Source organism: Erythrolamprus reginae, chromosome Z (genome assembly GCF_031021105.1).
Source record: "Erythrolamprus reginae isolate rEryReg1 chromosome Z, rEryReg1.hap1, whole genome shotgun sequence".
Lineage (NCBI taxonomy): Eukaryota > Metazoa > Chordata > Lepidosauria > Squamata > Dipsadidae > Erythrolamprus > Erythrolamprus reginae.
In genome coordinates this window covers 145,708,034-145,725,510 of record NC_091963.1, presented here as the reverse complement: position 1 = coordinate 145,725,510, position 17,477 = coordinate 145,708,034, and the positions used below count along the sequence as shown (strand labels likewise).

The window sequence follows — 17,477 nt, the reverse complement described above, 5'->3', positions numbered from 1 at the left end:
CCAACCCATGCCCCGGTTGCCGAGGAAATCACCCACGACAGCGTTGCCCCTTCAGGGACGCCATTTGCCGCCGCTGCAATCGACGCGGGCACATCGCCGAGGCTTGCAGAGCGCCCCTTCCAGAGGAGTCCTTCTCTACACCCCGCCAACAACGTTTCAACAACCAGGCACAACAACCGCGAGACAACAAATTTTCCAGAGGCTTCAATCGCAGAAACGACTCTACCGCTAACCGTGACTACGCACGAGGTAAAGCACAAACTTACGTAAATTGTGCAACTGCTACAGGAGGGAACAAGATTATCATCTCATTACTTTTAAATAACAAACCTTGTAACCTAGAATTAGATACAGGCTCTAAGCATTCTATTATGCCTTGGGACAAATTCAAAATGTATATGCCAAATTTTCTTAAAACTGATTTTGTTAACTCAACTTTAATAATAAGGGATTTTCAAGGTAATGTCATACCTGTTTTGGGGAAAGTAGATGTGCCTGTGAAATTTAAAAATTGTGAATATTTTCTTCCTCTGATTGTGGTTGAGGGAGCCAAACACTCCCTCCTGGGGTTAACATGGATGTCTCCTTTGGGAATTGAAATACTGGGTCTTTGTCATGTAAATGCTGAACCTGATATTCCTAACTTTGTCCAAGAATTTCCTGAGGTTTTCAGCCCTACTTTGGGCACCTATAATGGGGCCCCTATCTCCTTCTCTCTAGATCCCAAGGTACCCCCAGTCAGACTTAAGCCTCGCAGGGTGCCCCTACCACTATTGCCTAAACTAGATATCCAATTGGACAAATTGATTGCCCAGGGCATCTTAGTCCCTGTAGAACAAGCGCCATGGGAAACCCCCATTGTCACTCCAGTTAAACCTGATGGCTCCTTAAGGGTCTGTGCAGACTACAAAGCCACTATCAATAAGGCCCTTCAACACCATCCATACCCGATCCCAGTGGTCTAACAATTGCTTCATTCTTTGGGGGAAGGGAGAGTATTTTCGAAAATCGACCTGGCACAGGCATACCAACAGCTTCCGGTCGATGAGGCCACATCCCTGGCCCAGACCATAGTGACCCATAGGGGTGCTTTTAGGTGCACCCGCCTGCAATTTGGGGTCAGTACCGCCCCAGGTATTTTCCAAAGTTTCATGGAACGATTATTGGCAGGTATAAAAGGAACCTCCCCATATTTTGACGATATATTTATATCAGGAAAAAACCAAGCAGAATTAAACATGCGCATCAGAGAAGTATTGGCTAGACTGCAAGCTAAGGGGTTAAAAGTAAAACCAGACAAGTGTGTGTGGGGAGCAAGTAGCATAGAATTTCTGGGCTATAGAATAGACAGTGAGGGAATACACCCCACAGCAGACAAACTAGAGGCCATAACCAAAGCACCCGAGCCAAATAATAAGACAGAACTCCAAGCATTTCTGGGCCTCCTTAATTTTTATTCTGTCTTCCTTAAACAGAAGGCAACGGCAGCAGAACCACTACACCGACTGCTGCAGAAGGGAGTTCCCTGGACCTGGGGCACAATGGAGCGCGAAGCTTTTCATAAAATAAAACAGTTATTGACCTCTAAAAGCGTAGTGGTTCAATATAGCTCAACTTTGCCAATAAGGCTCACGTGCGATGCTTCGGCGTATGGGGTTGGTGGGGTATTAGCTCACATAATGCCAAACAATACAGAGGCCCCCATCGCCTTCTTTTCTAAAACATTGTCCATGGCAGAGAGAAACTACAGCCAATTAGACAAAGAGGCATTGGCCCTAGTCTCTAGCGTTAAGAAATTCCATTATTATCTCTGTGGGAGGAGTTTTGAACTAATAACAGATCACAAACCCCTGCTTGGTCTTCTAGCTGCCAATAAACCAACTCCTCCCTTCATGTCCCCCAGATTAATAAGATGGGCCCTTTTCCTGTCAGGATACCAATACCATCTAACACATAAGGGGGGAAAATCAATAAATCATGCTGACGGGTTAAGTAGATGCCCCATGCCCGAGTTAGTCTCAGATCCAACCCCCACAGAGGATGTCTTACTAATTGACCTTGAGGAAAACTGCCTGACCACTGCCAAAGAGGTGGCTGAGCACACCAAGAAGGATTTACTATTGTTAAAAGTAATCAATTGTATTCTAAAAGGATGGTTGGGAGACTCTGAGGAAACTGGGCTGTCAGAATTCAAATCTAAAAGGTTGGAATTATCCTACTTGAAGGGATGCGTGTTATGGGGTGACAGGGTGGTCATTCCCAATACCTTAAAACAGAAGGTACTAAGTATGTTGCATGCAGGCCACCCAGGCATTGTCAGAATGAAAGGGTTGGCCAGGGGCTATTTGTGGTGGCCAGGTTTAGATAGGGACATTGAGCAATGGGTAGCAAACTGTGACCCTTGCCAGGAGTCACGGCCCAATCCCCCGAAAACAACACCTCTGGAATGGGAAAGACCCACTGGGCCATGGTCCCGCATTCATATTGACTTCGCAGGGCCTATTGGAACCCAAAACTTTCTAATTGTGGTAGACGCGTTCTCCAGATGGGTGGAAATCATTGCTATGCAAAACATTACTACTTGTGCCACCATCAAGGCACTATACCATTTGTTTGCCACACATGGGTGCCCAGACATCCTAGTTTCAGATAACGGGCCACAATTGACTGCCAGACAATTTGAGTGTTTTTTGAGCAACTTGGGGGTCAGACACGCACTCACATCCCCTTACTCGCCATGGGTTAATGGCCTTGCAGAACGTTATGTACGTGTGGCCAAAGAAGCCTTGCGCAGGGCAGGCCCAGGGGAAATACAACACAAATTAGATCAGTTTTTATTAATGCAGCATATCACCCCAAATTCTATCACAAATAAAAGCCCAGCAGAGATTTTAATGGGTCGAAAAATAAGGTCCCCCCTGGACAGGTTGCACCCTCGTTATTGTACTCAAAATGTAAATAATGAAACATGTATAACACCTGAAAGAAATATGTACTTAGGGCAACTTGTTTTTGCTAGAAATTTTGATGGGGGGTTGAGTTGGCTGAAAGGAAAAATATTGCAACAAACAGCCCCAAAGTCTTATGTGGTACAACTGGAAGATGGCCGCACATGGAGGCGGCACATCGATCATTTAAGGGGGCGCATAACATCAAATGAAGTGCCGGCCGCTAACGGAAATTCTTCCCCCCAAGCAGACATTAATTCGCAACTCGAACTTTTGGAATTACAAAAGGACTTACCACGGCCAGATGCCTCCTCCAGCGACGCCGAGCCTTCCTCCTCTTCTGGGCACGGTGCACCATCAGCATACTTATCTCCGCAGGCCAGAGCCCCAACTTGGGCCCAGCCGCGGACAGGAGACAACGACGAGCCAACCTCCACCATAGACATACCAGCCGGTAATGATCTGCGCAGGTCTGAGCGCACGTCACGCCGGCCCAATCGATTGGAGGACTACGTCACTTGGCTCACTGAGTGACAGTTGTCTCAACTAATGAGGGAGGGGTGTTAAGTCTGTATATAACCAATGTAAAATCTGTAAAAGAAAATGCCTTGTAAATACTGTTTAAACTATGAATAAACCTTGGCCGCGTCTGATTGGCTAAGACGCACGGCCGTTTCTTTTAGGCGCGAGCCTTAAAGGTATAAAAAGGGCTGTTCTGACACTGACAGCTCAGATGCGTTCCTTGCTGAAGTCACTTTCGAGAGAGCTGAATAAACGGAACCATCTTGTACTCCTGTCTGAGTTTCATTCATTTCAATAACCATAACCATAACCATAATCATAATTTATTAGATTTGTATGCTGCCCCTCTCCAAAGACTCAAGTCACCTCTATTCCTCCTTTTTATTAAACATTCTGAGTACATTTATTAAAAATGTTTTTTTTCTTGGAGACAGTACTCTAAGAATTCAAATGCTTTCATTGTCTTAATGTTGATCTATTGAATGGAAGAAAAAAACCACATTTACAATCAGTTTCCTGTTTTTGCCCAGAAGATCAGGCAAAATCAGTCAGTGTGCATGTCTGGCACAATAATACACGGCATTGTCAGAAGCTGACATGGAATTCAACTGAAGGGAATATTCATTTTTGGAGTTGTCTGAAGCAATGGTGGTGCGGCTTTGAAGAGAAGATGAGTAATATTTGTTTCCATTGTATGGGTAGATTGCGGCTATCCATTCCAAGCCTTTCCCTGGAGGCTGACGAACCCACTGCCAGGCATAGCTGCTGTCAGTGATGGAAACACCAGTAACTTTACAGACCAAATTGAGATTTTGTCCTGGTCTTACAGTTCCTGGCCCTGATGATACAAGTTGCACATCAGAAAGAGACCCTAGGGAAGCAAAAGACAAAAAATAATCAGGATTCAGAAGCATCTGGGCATAAAAACAATCACAGTCGCTTTCTCTAAAATAGTGTTCTTACATTTTGGCATGGCTATCAAAGAAACGAAAAACAGCAAGAAATTCATAGTCTCTTTTAAAAATATTTCTCCTCCAATCTGACATGTATGATTTGAAAGAAATTTAACAATCTAAAATGAGGACCCTGCTTATAAAGAGAAATATTTCCTGATGATATTTGCATATTCATAGTGAGGTGCTATTAAAAAGAAACGTGAGCTTCTATTCTTTAGGAGATTCTGAAGAAAGCTTCCCTCCCTCCCTCTCTCTCTCCCTCCATTCCTTCCTTCCTTCCTTCCTTCCTTCCTTCCTTCTTCCAAAATTCAAATCCTAGCCCTAATGCCTGTTTGTAAAATAGGATTTTAACCATCTTATATCAGCCTAATCAAGATCTTTGGGCAAATTTCCCAGTATTCATTACAATGTCAATCAGGACAAATTTTCTTTTTATACCACAATCATTCATTTCAGAGAAAAAAAAGTCTTATTTCCCATATTGGACTTCCCCTTTGAATTCTGCTGTTTCATTGGCAGTTAGCTCTAGCCAAACAGATGGGAAATTGTTATTGAACACACAAGGAATTTGTCTATGGTGCATATGCTCTCAGTGTATATATAAGGATCAAGATATATTGATCAAGAATCATAAGGTTAGTGATTGTTATAGGTACAAATAAGCAATCAGAAAACAATCAGTATTAGTGTAAATCATAAGAATACAAGAAATAATTTACAGTGCTACAGTCATAAATGGGAGGAGATGGTGATAGGAATGATGAGAAGACTAATAATAATGCAGCCTTAGGGAATAATTTGACACTGTTGTTGGAATCACTTGTTTAGCAGAGTGATGGCGTAAGGAACAAAACTGTTCTTGTGTTTCGTTGTTCTGATGTATAGTGCTCTATAGTATCGTTTTGAGGGTAGGAGTTGAAACAGTTTATGTCCAGGATGTGAGGGGTCCATAGATATTTTCGCAACCCTCTTTTTGACTAATGCAGTATTTATGTATTTATGTATTTATGTATTTATGTATTTATGTATTTATGTATTTATGTATTTATGTATGTGTGTGTGTGTGTGTGTGTGTGTTTGTTTGTTTGTTTTTTGTTTGTTTGTTTATTTATTTATTTATATATTATCTGCCTCAATAGAAGGCAGGTAGGCAGCAATTGTTTTTTCTGCAGTTCTAATTATCCTTTGAAGTCTGTGTCTGTCCTGTTTAATGAAGGAAGGACAGGAGGGAGGGAGGGAAGGAAGGATGAAAAAGAAAAAAGAAAGATTAAACCACAGGAAATATTGTTCCTTTTTATTTTCTATTAAGGACATTATGATTTGTCTGCCTCTATCTTATTTCTACCTAGAAAGGGAGCTGCACAAATAAATGCACAAAGAGTCCATAAGAAGGTGGGCAGTCGATAAATTAAATATAAATAAATAAATAAATAAATAATCAACGAACTAACCATCCAAACAAACAAATAAATAATTAAATAAATATCATTTCCATGCCATCAAGAGCATACACACTGTTACATTTTATTACAGTCCAAATGAATAAGCAGACATAATTCATTATAGCAAATTGGATATTTCGGGCATAATGGGGTTTGTCATCATCTGTGTCATCTGAATTTAATAGAATAACAGAATAACAGAGTTGGAAAAAATCTTGGAGATCTTCTAGTTCAACCCTGTAGCAGGAGACCCTATAGCATTTCAGACAAATGGCTGTCCAAGTTCTTCTTTAAAACTTCCTGTGGTGAGGTACCAAATTTTTTTTGAACCAAGTTATTTCACTGATTAATTATTCTGGCTGTCAAGAAATTTCTCTTTAGTTCTATGTTGGATATTCTTTGATTAGTTTCCTTCCATTCCTTATTGCCCTGCTTTAAAAAGTTTCTACCCCTCAACTTTGTGGCAGCCCCTTAGATATTGGAAAACTGTGATCAATAATAATAATGATAATGATAACCATAACCATAACCATAACCATAACCATAATCATAATTTATTAGATTTGTATGCCGCCCCTCTCCAAAGACTCAAGTCACCTCTATTCCTCCTTTTTATTAAACATTCTGAGTACATTTATTAAAAATGTTTTTTTTCTTGGAGACAGTACTCTAAGAATTCAAATGCTTTCATTGTCTTAATGTTGATCTATTGAATGGAAGAAAAAAACCACATTTACAATCAGTTTCCTGTTTTTGCCCAGAAGATCAGGCAAAATCAGTCAGTGTGCATGTCTGGCACAATAATACACGGCATTGTCAGAAGCTGACATGGAATTCAACTGAAGGGAATATTCATTTTTGGACTTGTCTGAAGCAATGGTGGTGTGGCTTTGAAGAGAAGATGAGTAATATTTGTTTCCATTGTATGGGTAGATTGCGGCTATCCATTCCAAGCCTTTCCCTGGAGGCTGACGAACCCACTGCCAGGCATAGCTGCTGTCAGTGATGGAAACACCAGTAACTTTACAGACCAAATTGAGATTTTGTCCTGGTCTTACAGTTCCTGGCCCTGATGATACAAGTTGCACATCAGAAAGAGACCCTAGGGAAGCAAAAGACAAAAAATAATCAGGATTCAGAAGCATCTGGGCATAAAAACAATCACAGTCGCTTTCTCTAAAATAGTGTTCTTACATTTTGGCATGGCTATCAAAGAAACGAAAAACAGCAAGAAATTCATAGTCTCTTTTAAAAATATTTCTCCTCCAATCTGACATGTATGATTTGAAAGAAATTTAACAATCTAAAATGAGGACCCTGCTTATAAAGAGAAATATTTCCTGATGATATTTGCATATTCATAGTGAGGTGCTATTAAAAAGAAACGTGAGCTTCTATTCTTTAGGAGATTCTGAAGAAAGCTTCCCTCCCTCCCTCTCTCTCTCCCTCCATTCCTTCCTTCCTTCCTTCCTTCCTTCTTCCAAAATTCAAATCCTAGCCCTAATGCCTGTTTGTAAAATAGGATTTTAACCATCTTATATCAGCCTAATCAAGATCTTTGGGCAAATGTCCCAGTATTCATTACAATGTCAATCAGGACAAATTTTCTTTTTATACCACAATCATTCATTTCAGAGAAAAAAAAGTCTTATTTCCCATATTGGACTTCCCCTTTGAATTCTGCTGTTTCATTGGCAGTTAGCTCTAGCCAAACAGATGGGAAATTGTTATTGAACACACAAGGAATTTGTCTATGGTGCATATGCTCTCAGTGTATATATAAGGATCAAGATATATTGATCAAGAATCATAAGGTTAGTGATTGTTATAGGTACAAATAAGCAATCAGAAAACAATCAGTATTAGTGTAAATCATAAGAATACAAGAAATAATTTACAGTGCTACAGTCATAAATGGGAGGAGATGGTGATAGGAATGATGAGAAGACTAATAATAATGCAGCCTTAGGGAATAATTTGACACTGTTGTTGGAATCACTTGTTTAGCAGAGTGATGGCGTAAGGAACAAAACTGTTCTTGTGTTTCGTTGTTCTGATGTATAGTGCTCTATAGTATCGTTTTGAGGGTAGGAGTTGAAACAGTTTATGTCCAGGATGTGAGGGGTCCATAGATATTTTCGCAACCCTCTTTTTGACTAATGCAGTATTTATGTATTTATGTATTTATGTATTTATGTATTTATGTATTTATGTATTTATGTATTTATGTATGTGTGTGTGTGTGTGTGTGTTTGTTTGTTTGTTTTTTGTTTGTTTGTTTATTTATTTATTTATTTATATATTATCTGCCTCAATAGAAGGCAGGTAGGCAGCAATTGTTTTTTCTGCAGTTCTAATTATCCTTTGAAGTCTGTGTCTGTCCTGTTTAATGAAGGAAGGACAGGAGGGAGGGAGGGAAGGAAGGATGAAAAAGATAAAAGAAAGATTAAACCACAGGAAATATTGTTCCTTTTTATTTTCTATTAAGGACATTATGATTTGTCTGCCTCTATCTTATTTCTACCTAGAAAGGGAGCTGCACAAATAAATGCACAAAGAGTCCATAAGAAGGTGGGCAGTCGATAAATTAAATATAAATAAATAAATAAATAAATAAATAATCAACGAACTAACCATCCAAACAAACAAATAAATAATTAAATAAATATCATTTCCATGCCATCAAGAGCATACACACTGTTACATTTTATTACAGTCCAAATGAATAAGCAGACATAATTCATTATAGCAAATTGGATATTTCGGGCATAATGGGGTTTGTCATCATCTGTGTCATCTGAATTTAATAGAATAACAGAATAACAGAGTTGGAAAAAATCTTGGAGATCTTCTAGTTCAACCCTGTAGCAGGAGACCCTATAGCATTTCAGACAAATGGCTGTCCAAGTGGTGAGGTACCAAATTTTTTTTGAACCAAGTTATTTCACTGATTAATTATTCTGGCTGTCAAGAAATTTCTCTTTAGTTCTATGTTGGATATTCTTTGATTAGTTTCCTTCCATTCCTTATTGCCCTGCTTTAAAAAGTTTCTACCCCTCAAATTTGTGGCAGCCCCTTAGATGTTGGAAAACCATTTTCAATAATAATAATAATAATAATAATAATAATAATAATAATAATAATAATGATGATGATGATGATGATGATAATGATAGTCATAATGATAATGATAGTCATAATCATAATCATAGTCATAGTCATAATAATAATAATAATGACAATGACAATGACAATGACAAAGACAGTGACAGTGACAGTGACAGTCATAGTCATAATAATAATAATAATAATAATAATAATAATAATAATAATAATAATAATAATTTATTATATTTGTCTGCGGCCCCTCTCCGAAGACTCAAGTCACCTCTATTCCTCCTTTTTATTAAACATTCTGAGTACATTTATTAAAAATGGGTTTTTTTAGAGACAGTAATCTAAGAATTCAAATGCTTTCATTGTCTTATTGTTGATCTATTGCAGGGAAGGAAAAAAACCACATTGAGAATCAGTTTCCTGTTTTTGCCCAGAAGTTCAGGCAAAATCAGTCAGTGTGCATCTCTGGCACAATAATACACGGCAGTGTCAGAAACTGACATGGAATTCAACTGAAGGGAAAACTCATTCTTGGAGTTGTCTGAAGCAATGGTGGTGCGGCTTTGAAGAGAAGATGAGTAATATTTGCTTCCACTGTATGGGTAGACTCCGGCAATCCATTCTAAGCCTTTCCCTGGAGGCTGACGAACCCAGTGCCAATTATAGCTGCTGTCAGTGATGGAAACACCAGTAACTTTACAGACCAAATTGAGATTTTGTCCTGTTCTTACATTTCCTGGCCCCGATGATACAAATTGCACATCAGAAAGAGACCCTAGGGAAGCAAAAGACAAAAAATAATCAGGATTCACAAGCATCTGGGTATAAAAACAATCACAGTTGCTTTCTCTAAAATAGTGTTCTTACATTTTGGCATGGCTATCAGAGAATATCGCCGGCTGACTTACCGGCCCCACGGCGCTTTTGCGGAAGGGCCGGGCAGAATCGGACCCTTCCTATGGCGGCCGCCATCTTGTTTTCGGCCGAAATCTCGCGAGGCGAGATTTCGGCCGGGAATGTTTTGCCCACGTGGCTGGGCATGACGTTGGGTCCGGGCGGGGCCTGCTGGCCCTATTTAAGGGCAGCAGGCCTGGAAGCAGGCCTTTTCGCCCCGGACCCAGCTCACGAGCAGACACTCGGCTGAGTGCTGCTCCGACGCCATTTTGGGTTGCCCTCGTGTTGCGGCCGCCATTTTGTGGCCGACAGAGGGAGCGGAAAGTTTGCTTCATCTCTTTGACTTGAATCTGGATTGAGGCTTCAATCCCTGTGGGACTCGTGGAGCTTTCGTCAAGAGGATCCCCCTCGGGCCCGAGGGGGACTGGTAACCTCCTCCCGGCCGGGAGGAGGGCGCGGTGGGGCAGTTTGGCTTCTGGGGCCCCGGTCCTGGGTTGATTGGAGGCCGGATTTAAGGCCTTAAGGGCCTACCGGTGAGGGGAGGCTTTCTCTTTTGGGCCTTAGGAAAGGGGCCTAGGGGGTTGGCAAGGGCTTCTCCCTTTCCATTAATTGACTCTAGGTAGGGCCCAGTGGGGTGACCTTTGCCTGCCACTCAGAAGGTGGGGAGTTCAATCCTAGGTAGCAGTTGAGGTTGCTCCCTGCATCCTAGATTTCGAGAATTTGGGATGGCTCCGAAAAAGAGGCCTGCCACTGCCCCTATGGCTCCGCCGGCTGCGCGTCCCAGGAGGGCCCTCAGGCCTTCTGCCCAGGCTCGGGCCAGTAGGGAGGGGCCTACGGGGGTGGTCCCCGTGCAAGGGGGGGGGGGTTTCGTTGCCTCCTGCCCCTCAACCTGATCTTTCTCCTGCCATGTCTTGGGCCAGGGTGTTGGAGAGGCTCGACGAGCTCGAGCAGTGGAGAAGCGGTTCGGGCTCCGGAGGGTCCCTTGATCAAGTTCCTGCGGCGTTGGGAAGAGATCCTGCGGCGGCCCAGGCTGGGCAGATGGCTCCTGCTGGAAGACAGGCCCCGGCAGGGCCGACGGCGGCTTTCCCGGGCCCCGCAACAATGGGCCCCCCGTGGATGTCATCAACCCCGTACGGGGCAGGTGAGGCTGCACCACACACTACACCGCTGTCCTTTCTTCCTTCCCCCACCCCGGGTTTTCCCCCGGCGGGGGTTGGGAGTGGGGCCAGTTTTTTGGGGTCTTCCACGGGCACCTGCGGGCAGGTCTGGGCACAGCCGGTTCCTCCTTCGGGGCCGCTGGCGGCTGGCCCTGCTCCGCTGCCCGGGCCAGGTCCTGCGGGGACACCTGCGGTGCCTGGGGCAGGGGGGTGGGTTCCTCCAGCCCCTGCTGTTATGCCCCCGCTCCCTGTCTTGCCCTACCCCCACGGTGCGGGAGTTTTTGGTGTTGCGGCCAACACGGTATGGGACCCGTTCGCTTGCATTAAAGCAGGGGCCATCCCGTGCGGGTTGCCGTCCACCCCTTTAGGATGCCACCTTCACCCTTCGGTGAAGGAGGCTATATGGCGGGGAGAATACGTGGATCTTTTTTCGCTTTTGAACCGAGAGGTTCCTAAGCAGGAGAAAGAGATTGTCCCTGGGGAGAAAACGAAGAAGACCAAAGTAACGAAATGCTTCAGCTCCTGGCTGTATGCCTTTCTTACTTATGGGTCTGTGGTGATTCAGAGGCAGCCGGCTATGGCCTCTGCCATGTTTAAATATATAGATTTGATTGCCAGGGCCCACTTCGAATATAAGGGCACCATATGGCGCCATTATGATAAAGGCTTTCGCATGAGGATGGCGGTAGAGCCTAACTTGCCTTGGGATATGGTGGTTCCGGACCTTTGGTTCCGGGCCACGCATATGTCAGGGAAGGAAGGGTGTGAGCGTACGGATAGTGGGCATTTCATGGAGGAGGAGCCTGGCGCGGCTTCGCCGGCCAAGGCGACTCCTGGTGTGGCTGGCAAGGGGGCCTCGCCCGCTTGTCATGAGTTTGCTGCAAAAGGGGCGTGTTTTCGTCCCTTTTGTAAGTACAAGCATGCCTGCGGGAATTGTGGGGGCTCCCATGCAGCTTCAGTCTGTCCCCGCCCCAAGAAAGGGGCGGAAAAGAAGGGCGGGGGTCCAGGAAAACCTTCCCCACCAACTGGGGGAAAAGGGGCCCAGCCCAATTAATGTTTCTGTGCTCGAGGGTTGGTTGGTCGACTACCACCCTCGCCCAAGAGCCGAGTTGCTCTTGCGGGGCTTCTCCGAGGGATTTAGGATCCCTTATGTGGGCGTTAGGAAGGCCTTCATGTCCGACAACCTTAGGTCGGTTGTCGGACATGAGGACATTGTACGGGCTAAGATTCGGAAGGAGGTTGCTGAGGGCAGGGTCCTCGGGCCTTTCCCGGAGCCCCCCTTTTCGAATCTTAGAGTGTCCCCCCTGGGGGTGGTCCCCAAAAAGGCGAGTGGTGAATTTAGGTTGATTCACCATTTGTCTTTTCCAAAAGGGGAGTCAGTGAATGACTTCATTCCTGACGAACTTTGTTCAGTCCGGTACGCATCCTTTGATGCGGCCGTGGCCATGGTTAGGGAGTGTGGGGTGGGAGCCCTTATGGGTAAATGCGACATTAAGTCGGCATTCCGGCTCCTCCCCATTCACCCAGGCGACTTCGAGCTTCTGGGCTTCCATTTCGAAGGTGGGTTTTATGTGGACAGGGCATTGCCTATGGGCTGCTCTGTTTCCTGCTCCCTTTTTGAGAGCTTTAGTACCTTCCTGGAGTGGGTGCTCAGGAGGCGTAGTGGCCTGGGTTCGGTCGTTCATTACCTTGATGATTTCTTGATGGCCGGGCCTGCGCAATCGGAGCAATGCTTTGCTTTGATGCGGGACTTCGAAGCCCTTTGTGCTCAATTGGGGGTGCCTTTAGCCCCCGAGAAGACCGAAGGCCCTGCCACCAGGATTACCTTCCTCGGTATTGAATTGGATTCAGAGGAGCAATCTTCCAGATTGCCCCTGGATAAGTTGGTTAAAATTAGGACCAAGCTTGAGGCGGTCTTGGGCTGCAGGAAGGTTACTCTTCGGCAGCTCCAGGAGTTGGCCGGGATCCTTAATTTCGCCTGTCGGGTAGTGGTGCCTGGTAGGGCTTTTTCTCGCCGGTTGTATGATGCGATGAAGGGGCTACGTTTGCCCCACCATCGTACCCGCTTATGCGCTGGGGTCAGGGCTGACCTCTGCGTGTGGCGGGAGTTTTTGGAACATTTTAACGGGTTGTCTTTCTGGCGGCAGGAGCTTCTTTTGGAAGCGGAGCTGCAGCTGTGTTCCGACGCCGCAGGGACTTGCGGTTTTGGGGTAGTGTTAGGTGACCAGTGGTGCTGGTCGGCATGGCCTCCGGAATGGAGTGCCTGTTCCTTGGTTAAGGACTTGACCTTTTTGGAGCTTTTCCCCTTGGTAGTGGCCTTAGAGCTCTGGGGAGAGCAGTTTAGGGACAAGACTGTGCATTTTTGGTGTGACAATCTAGCGGTTGTCCATGTTGTGAACGCCCTGTCCTCGAGGAGTGACAGGGTAATGCGGCTTGTCCGCCATTTTGTGCACAGGTCCTTGTCTCTGAACGCCTTGTTTTTGGCTAGGCACGTCCCGGGGCTAGATAACGGGGTGGCTGACGCCTTGTCCCGTGGTCAGTTGTCCAGGTTTCGGACCCTGGCCCCATGGGCCCAAGAGTCGCCAGAGGTGTTTCCAGCCCACCTGTGGAGCCTGGGCGGGCTCCCGAGAGCTGGAGAGACGAGGCCTCCAGGGCGATCGCCTTATCTGTAGCTCCTGGCACCCTGCGAGCTTACCAGCGTGCAGGTAAGGAGTTTGGGGATTTCAGGCAGGGTAGGGGTTACCCCCATAGCTGGCCTGTCCCGGTTGAGCACCTAGCTGAATTCTGTGTCCTGCTGAAGGGGCGTGGCCTTTCAGTTAGGACTATCAGGTCTAGGTTAGCCGGCCTCGCCTTTCTGTCCAAGGCGGGGGGGTTCAGTGATTTTTCGGGTGATTTTCGCATCCGGAGGATGCTGGAAGGCTGGGTGCGGGAGCGACAGGGGTTCCCTTCTGACACTCGTCAGGCCCTGACGGTTCAGCAGCTGTCTTTGATCAATCAAACATTTGACAGTCTGTGTGCCTCTCTGTACGAGGCCCGTCTTTTTAGGGCAGCGACTTGTGTTATGTTTTTTGGGGCCCTCAGGGTCAGCGAGGCAATGGCCTCCTCGCAGTCTGACTTGTCGCTCCGTGCTTTCCAGCTCACTGATCTGACCTTTAGACAGGGGGGTGTCTCCCTTTTGGTGAGACACTCCAAGACAGATCAGTTACACAGAGGGGTTAGACTTGAACTTAGCGCTGCCACCGATCAGTCTGTTTGCCCGGTGGCTGCTTTGCAGCATTTTTGTAGCTTGCGGGGGTCAGGGCGTGGGTACCTTTTTCTACACCAGGATGGCACCCCCCTGACCCGGTATCAATTCTGGGCGATAGTGTCTAAGGCAATGTCTCAGGTAGGCATGGATCCCGCCGGCTACGGAACGCATTCGTTCCGTATCGGCGCCGCCACTAGCGCGGCACTTTCTGGTTTCCCGGCCCAACGGATTCAGGAGATCGGCCGCTGGCAGTCAGCGGCATATTTGGGTTATGTTAGGCCCGCTGAGGATTCTGGGCAGGGTTTAGGCTAGGTAACCTCTCTGTGTGTGTCCTCTTCCAGGTTCCCAGTCCAGGCAGAAACCGACGGCGCTGCTGTGTGGCCACAGCATGGTCTTCTGGGCCGGCCGCTCAGCAGCCAGAAGCGCCATTGGGACCCAGCTGTCGTTGGGACGGTGGGTCAATGTTGTTTGGATGGGCCGGAGGGGTATGCGGTGGGAGGGGCTCCTACCGACGTTGCTGGGTACTCAGCTTCTCAGGGCGGTACCCGGCGCTGCTGGGCGGGCGGCTACCCAGGGTCGCGCCCAGATGGGACTGGGTGGTCGGCAACCCATAGCCGCACCCAGATGGCTGGTCTTGCACCTCGGTGGCAATGACCTGTGCCTGCTTGGTGGTCTTCCATTGATCATCCAGGCGCGCGAAGACCTGCGGTGGCTTCGCACGGTATGGCCCACCACGCAAGTGGTGTGGTCAGAGATCCTCCCAAGGATCGTTTGGTGGGACGCCATTTCCCTTAGGGCCATACACCGGGTCAGGCGTAGGGTGAATAAGGCCGTGGGAAAAACAGTCAAGGAATTAGGTGGGCTTGTAGTGGCCCATCCCCTCATTACCGTAGATCGGCCGTGGCTTTACCGGGCCGATGGCGTTCACCTGTCAGAGCAGGGGAACGCCATTTTCTTACAGGACCTGCAGCGGTCTCTGCGTGAGCTGGCGCAGATAGAGGGGGGAGTCGGGGGGCCAAGATAGAGATCTGACCCCCGCTCCATGGCAGGTTAGGGGCGGAAATCTGGGTGGTGGTTCCGCAACTGCGCGTTCTCCCTTGGGCATCTTTGGGGATGATTGACAGGTTCTCTCCAAGCCCATGGTGGGTGCTACCTGCGCACTTGGGGGGAACCTGTCTTTGGGTCCCGCTATTGAAGTCCCAGGGTAGGGGTGAGCCGGCGGGACCCCCCTCATGCGAGTGCATGGCAGGGTCTCAGGTGAGGGAGAGGTCCCTCACCTGGACCAGCATCGACTACGCCCTTAGTTGCCCAGGAATGTTGACCTTTTACGTCATTTCCGCCCCGGAAGTGTTTGTTTGACCCTGCAGGTCCACTGTTTCTGGGTCATAGTTGAATATGTTGATTTATGCAAATTTATGCTAATTCATGCTAATTTAATTAATAAATTATGCAAATTTATTATAATAAAAATGACCCAAGTTTAAATCCAGCTCTGGTGTCCGAGTCGTTACTCCGTCTCTTCTGCAATATCGCCGGCTGACTTACCGGCCCCACGGCGCTTTTGCGGAAGGGCCGGGCAGACTCGGACCCTTCCTATGGCGGCCGCCATCTTGTTTTCGGCCGAAATCTCGCGAGGCGAGATTTCGGCCGGGAATGCTTTGCCCACGTGGCTGGGCATGACGTTGGGTCCGGGCGGGGCCTGCTGGCCCTATTTAAGGGCAGCAGGCCTGGAAGCAGGCCTTTTCGCCCCGGACCCAGCTCACGAGCAGACACCCACCCGCCCTTCCCTATTTTGCAGTGTGCCTGGTGGGTCGCCTTCGGGGGCCGAATGGGAATTTTTTGCAGCCTCGCCCATTAGGCCGGGCTGTTTTTTCGCCCATTCCACACTGGGGAGATGGATGTGCGGTTAGGGGGTGCTTGCATTTAATTAGGTTAATTGGCTTACCTCTGGTCATTTGGGTAGGCAGGTTAGGGGCGGAAATCTGGGTGGTGGTTCAGCAACTGCGCGTTCTCCCTTGGGCATCTTTGGGGATGATTGACAGGTTCTCTCCAAGCCCATGGTGGGTGCTACCTGCGCACTTGGGGGGAACCTGTCTTTGGGTCCCGCTATTGAAGTCCCAGGGTAGGGGTGAGCCGGCGGGACCCCCCTCATGCGAGTGCATGGCAGGGTCTCAGGTGAGGGAGAGGTCCCTCACCTGGACCAGCATCGACTACGCCCTTAGTTGCCCAGGAATGTTGACCTTTTACGTCATTTCCGCCCCGGAAGTGTTTGTTTGACCCTGCAGGTCCACTGTTTCCGGGTCATAGTTGAATATGTTGATTTATGCAAATTCATGCTAATTCATGCTAATTTAATTAATAAATTATGCAAATTTATTATAATAAAAATGACCCAAGTTTAAATCCAGCTCTGGTGTCCGAGTCGTTACTCCGTCTCTTCTGCAAAAGAAAAACAGCACGAAATTCATAGTCTCTTTTAAAAATATTTCTCCTCCAATCTGACATGTATGATTTGAAAGAAATTTAACAATCTAAAATGAGGACCCTGCTTATAAAGAGAAACATTTCCTGATGATATTTGCATATTCATAGTGAGGTATAAAGATGCTATTAAAAAGCAACGTGAGCTTCTATTCTTTAGGAGATTCTGAAGAAAGCTTCCCTCCCTCCCTCCCTCTGTTCCTCCATTCCTTCCTTCCTTCCTTCCTTCCTTCCTTCCTTTCTTCCTAGCCCTAATGCCTGTTTGTAAAATAGGATTTTAACAATCTTATATCAGCCTAATCAAGATCTTTGGGCAAATTTCCCAGTATTCACAATGTAAATCAGGACAAATTTTCTTTGGATACGACAATCATTCCTTTTCAGAGAAAAAAAAGAGTCTTATTTCCCATTTTGGACTTCCCCTTTGAATTCTGCTGTTTCAGTGGCAGTTAGCTCTAGCCAAACAGATGGGAAATTGTTATTGAACACACAAGGAATTTGCCTATGGTGCATATGCTCTCAGTGTATATAAAGGGATCAAGATATATTGATCAAGAATCATAAGGTTAGTGATAGTTATAGGTACAAATAAGCAATCAGAAAACAATCAGTATTAATGTAAATCATAAGAATACAAGCAATAATTTACAGTGCTACAGTCACAAATGGGAGGAGATGGTGATAGGAATGATGAGAAGACAAACAATAATGCA

General features: G+C 46.3%; 1 protein-coding gene and 1 gene segment (V, D, J or C); both read right to left on the bottom strand.

Moving 5' to 3' along the window:
* The window catches only part of LOC139154299 (uncharacterized), a 1,065,525-nt gene that overhangs the window by 444,831 nt on the left and 603,217 nt on the right, over positions 1 to 17,477 (bottom strand). The gene's annotated exons all lie outside the window — the stretch shown is intronic.
* LOC139153189 (immunoglobulin heavy variable 4-30-4-like) lies at positions 3,262 to 4,515 on the bottom strand. The segment is given in 3 exon segments: positions 3,262 to 3,410; positions 4,028 to 4,341; positions 4,434 to 4,515. Coding segments are annotated over 3 exon segments (456 nt in total).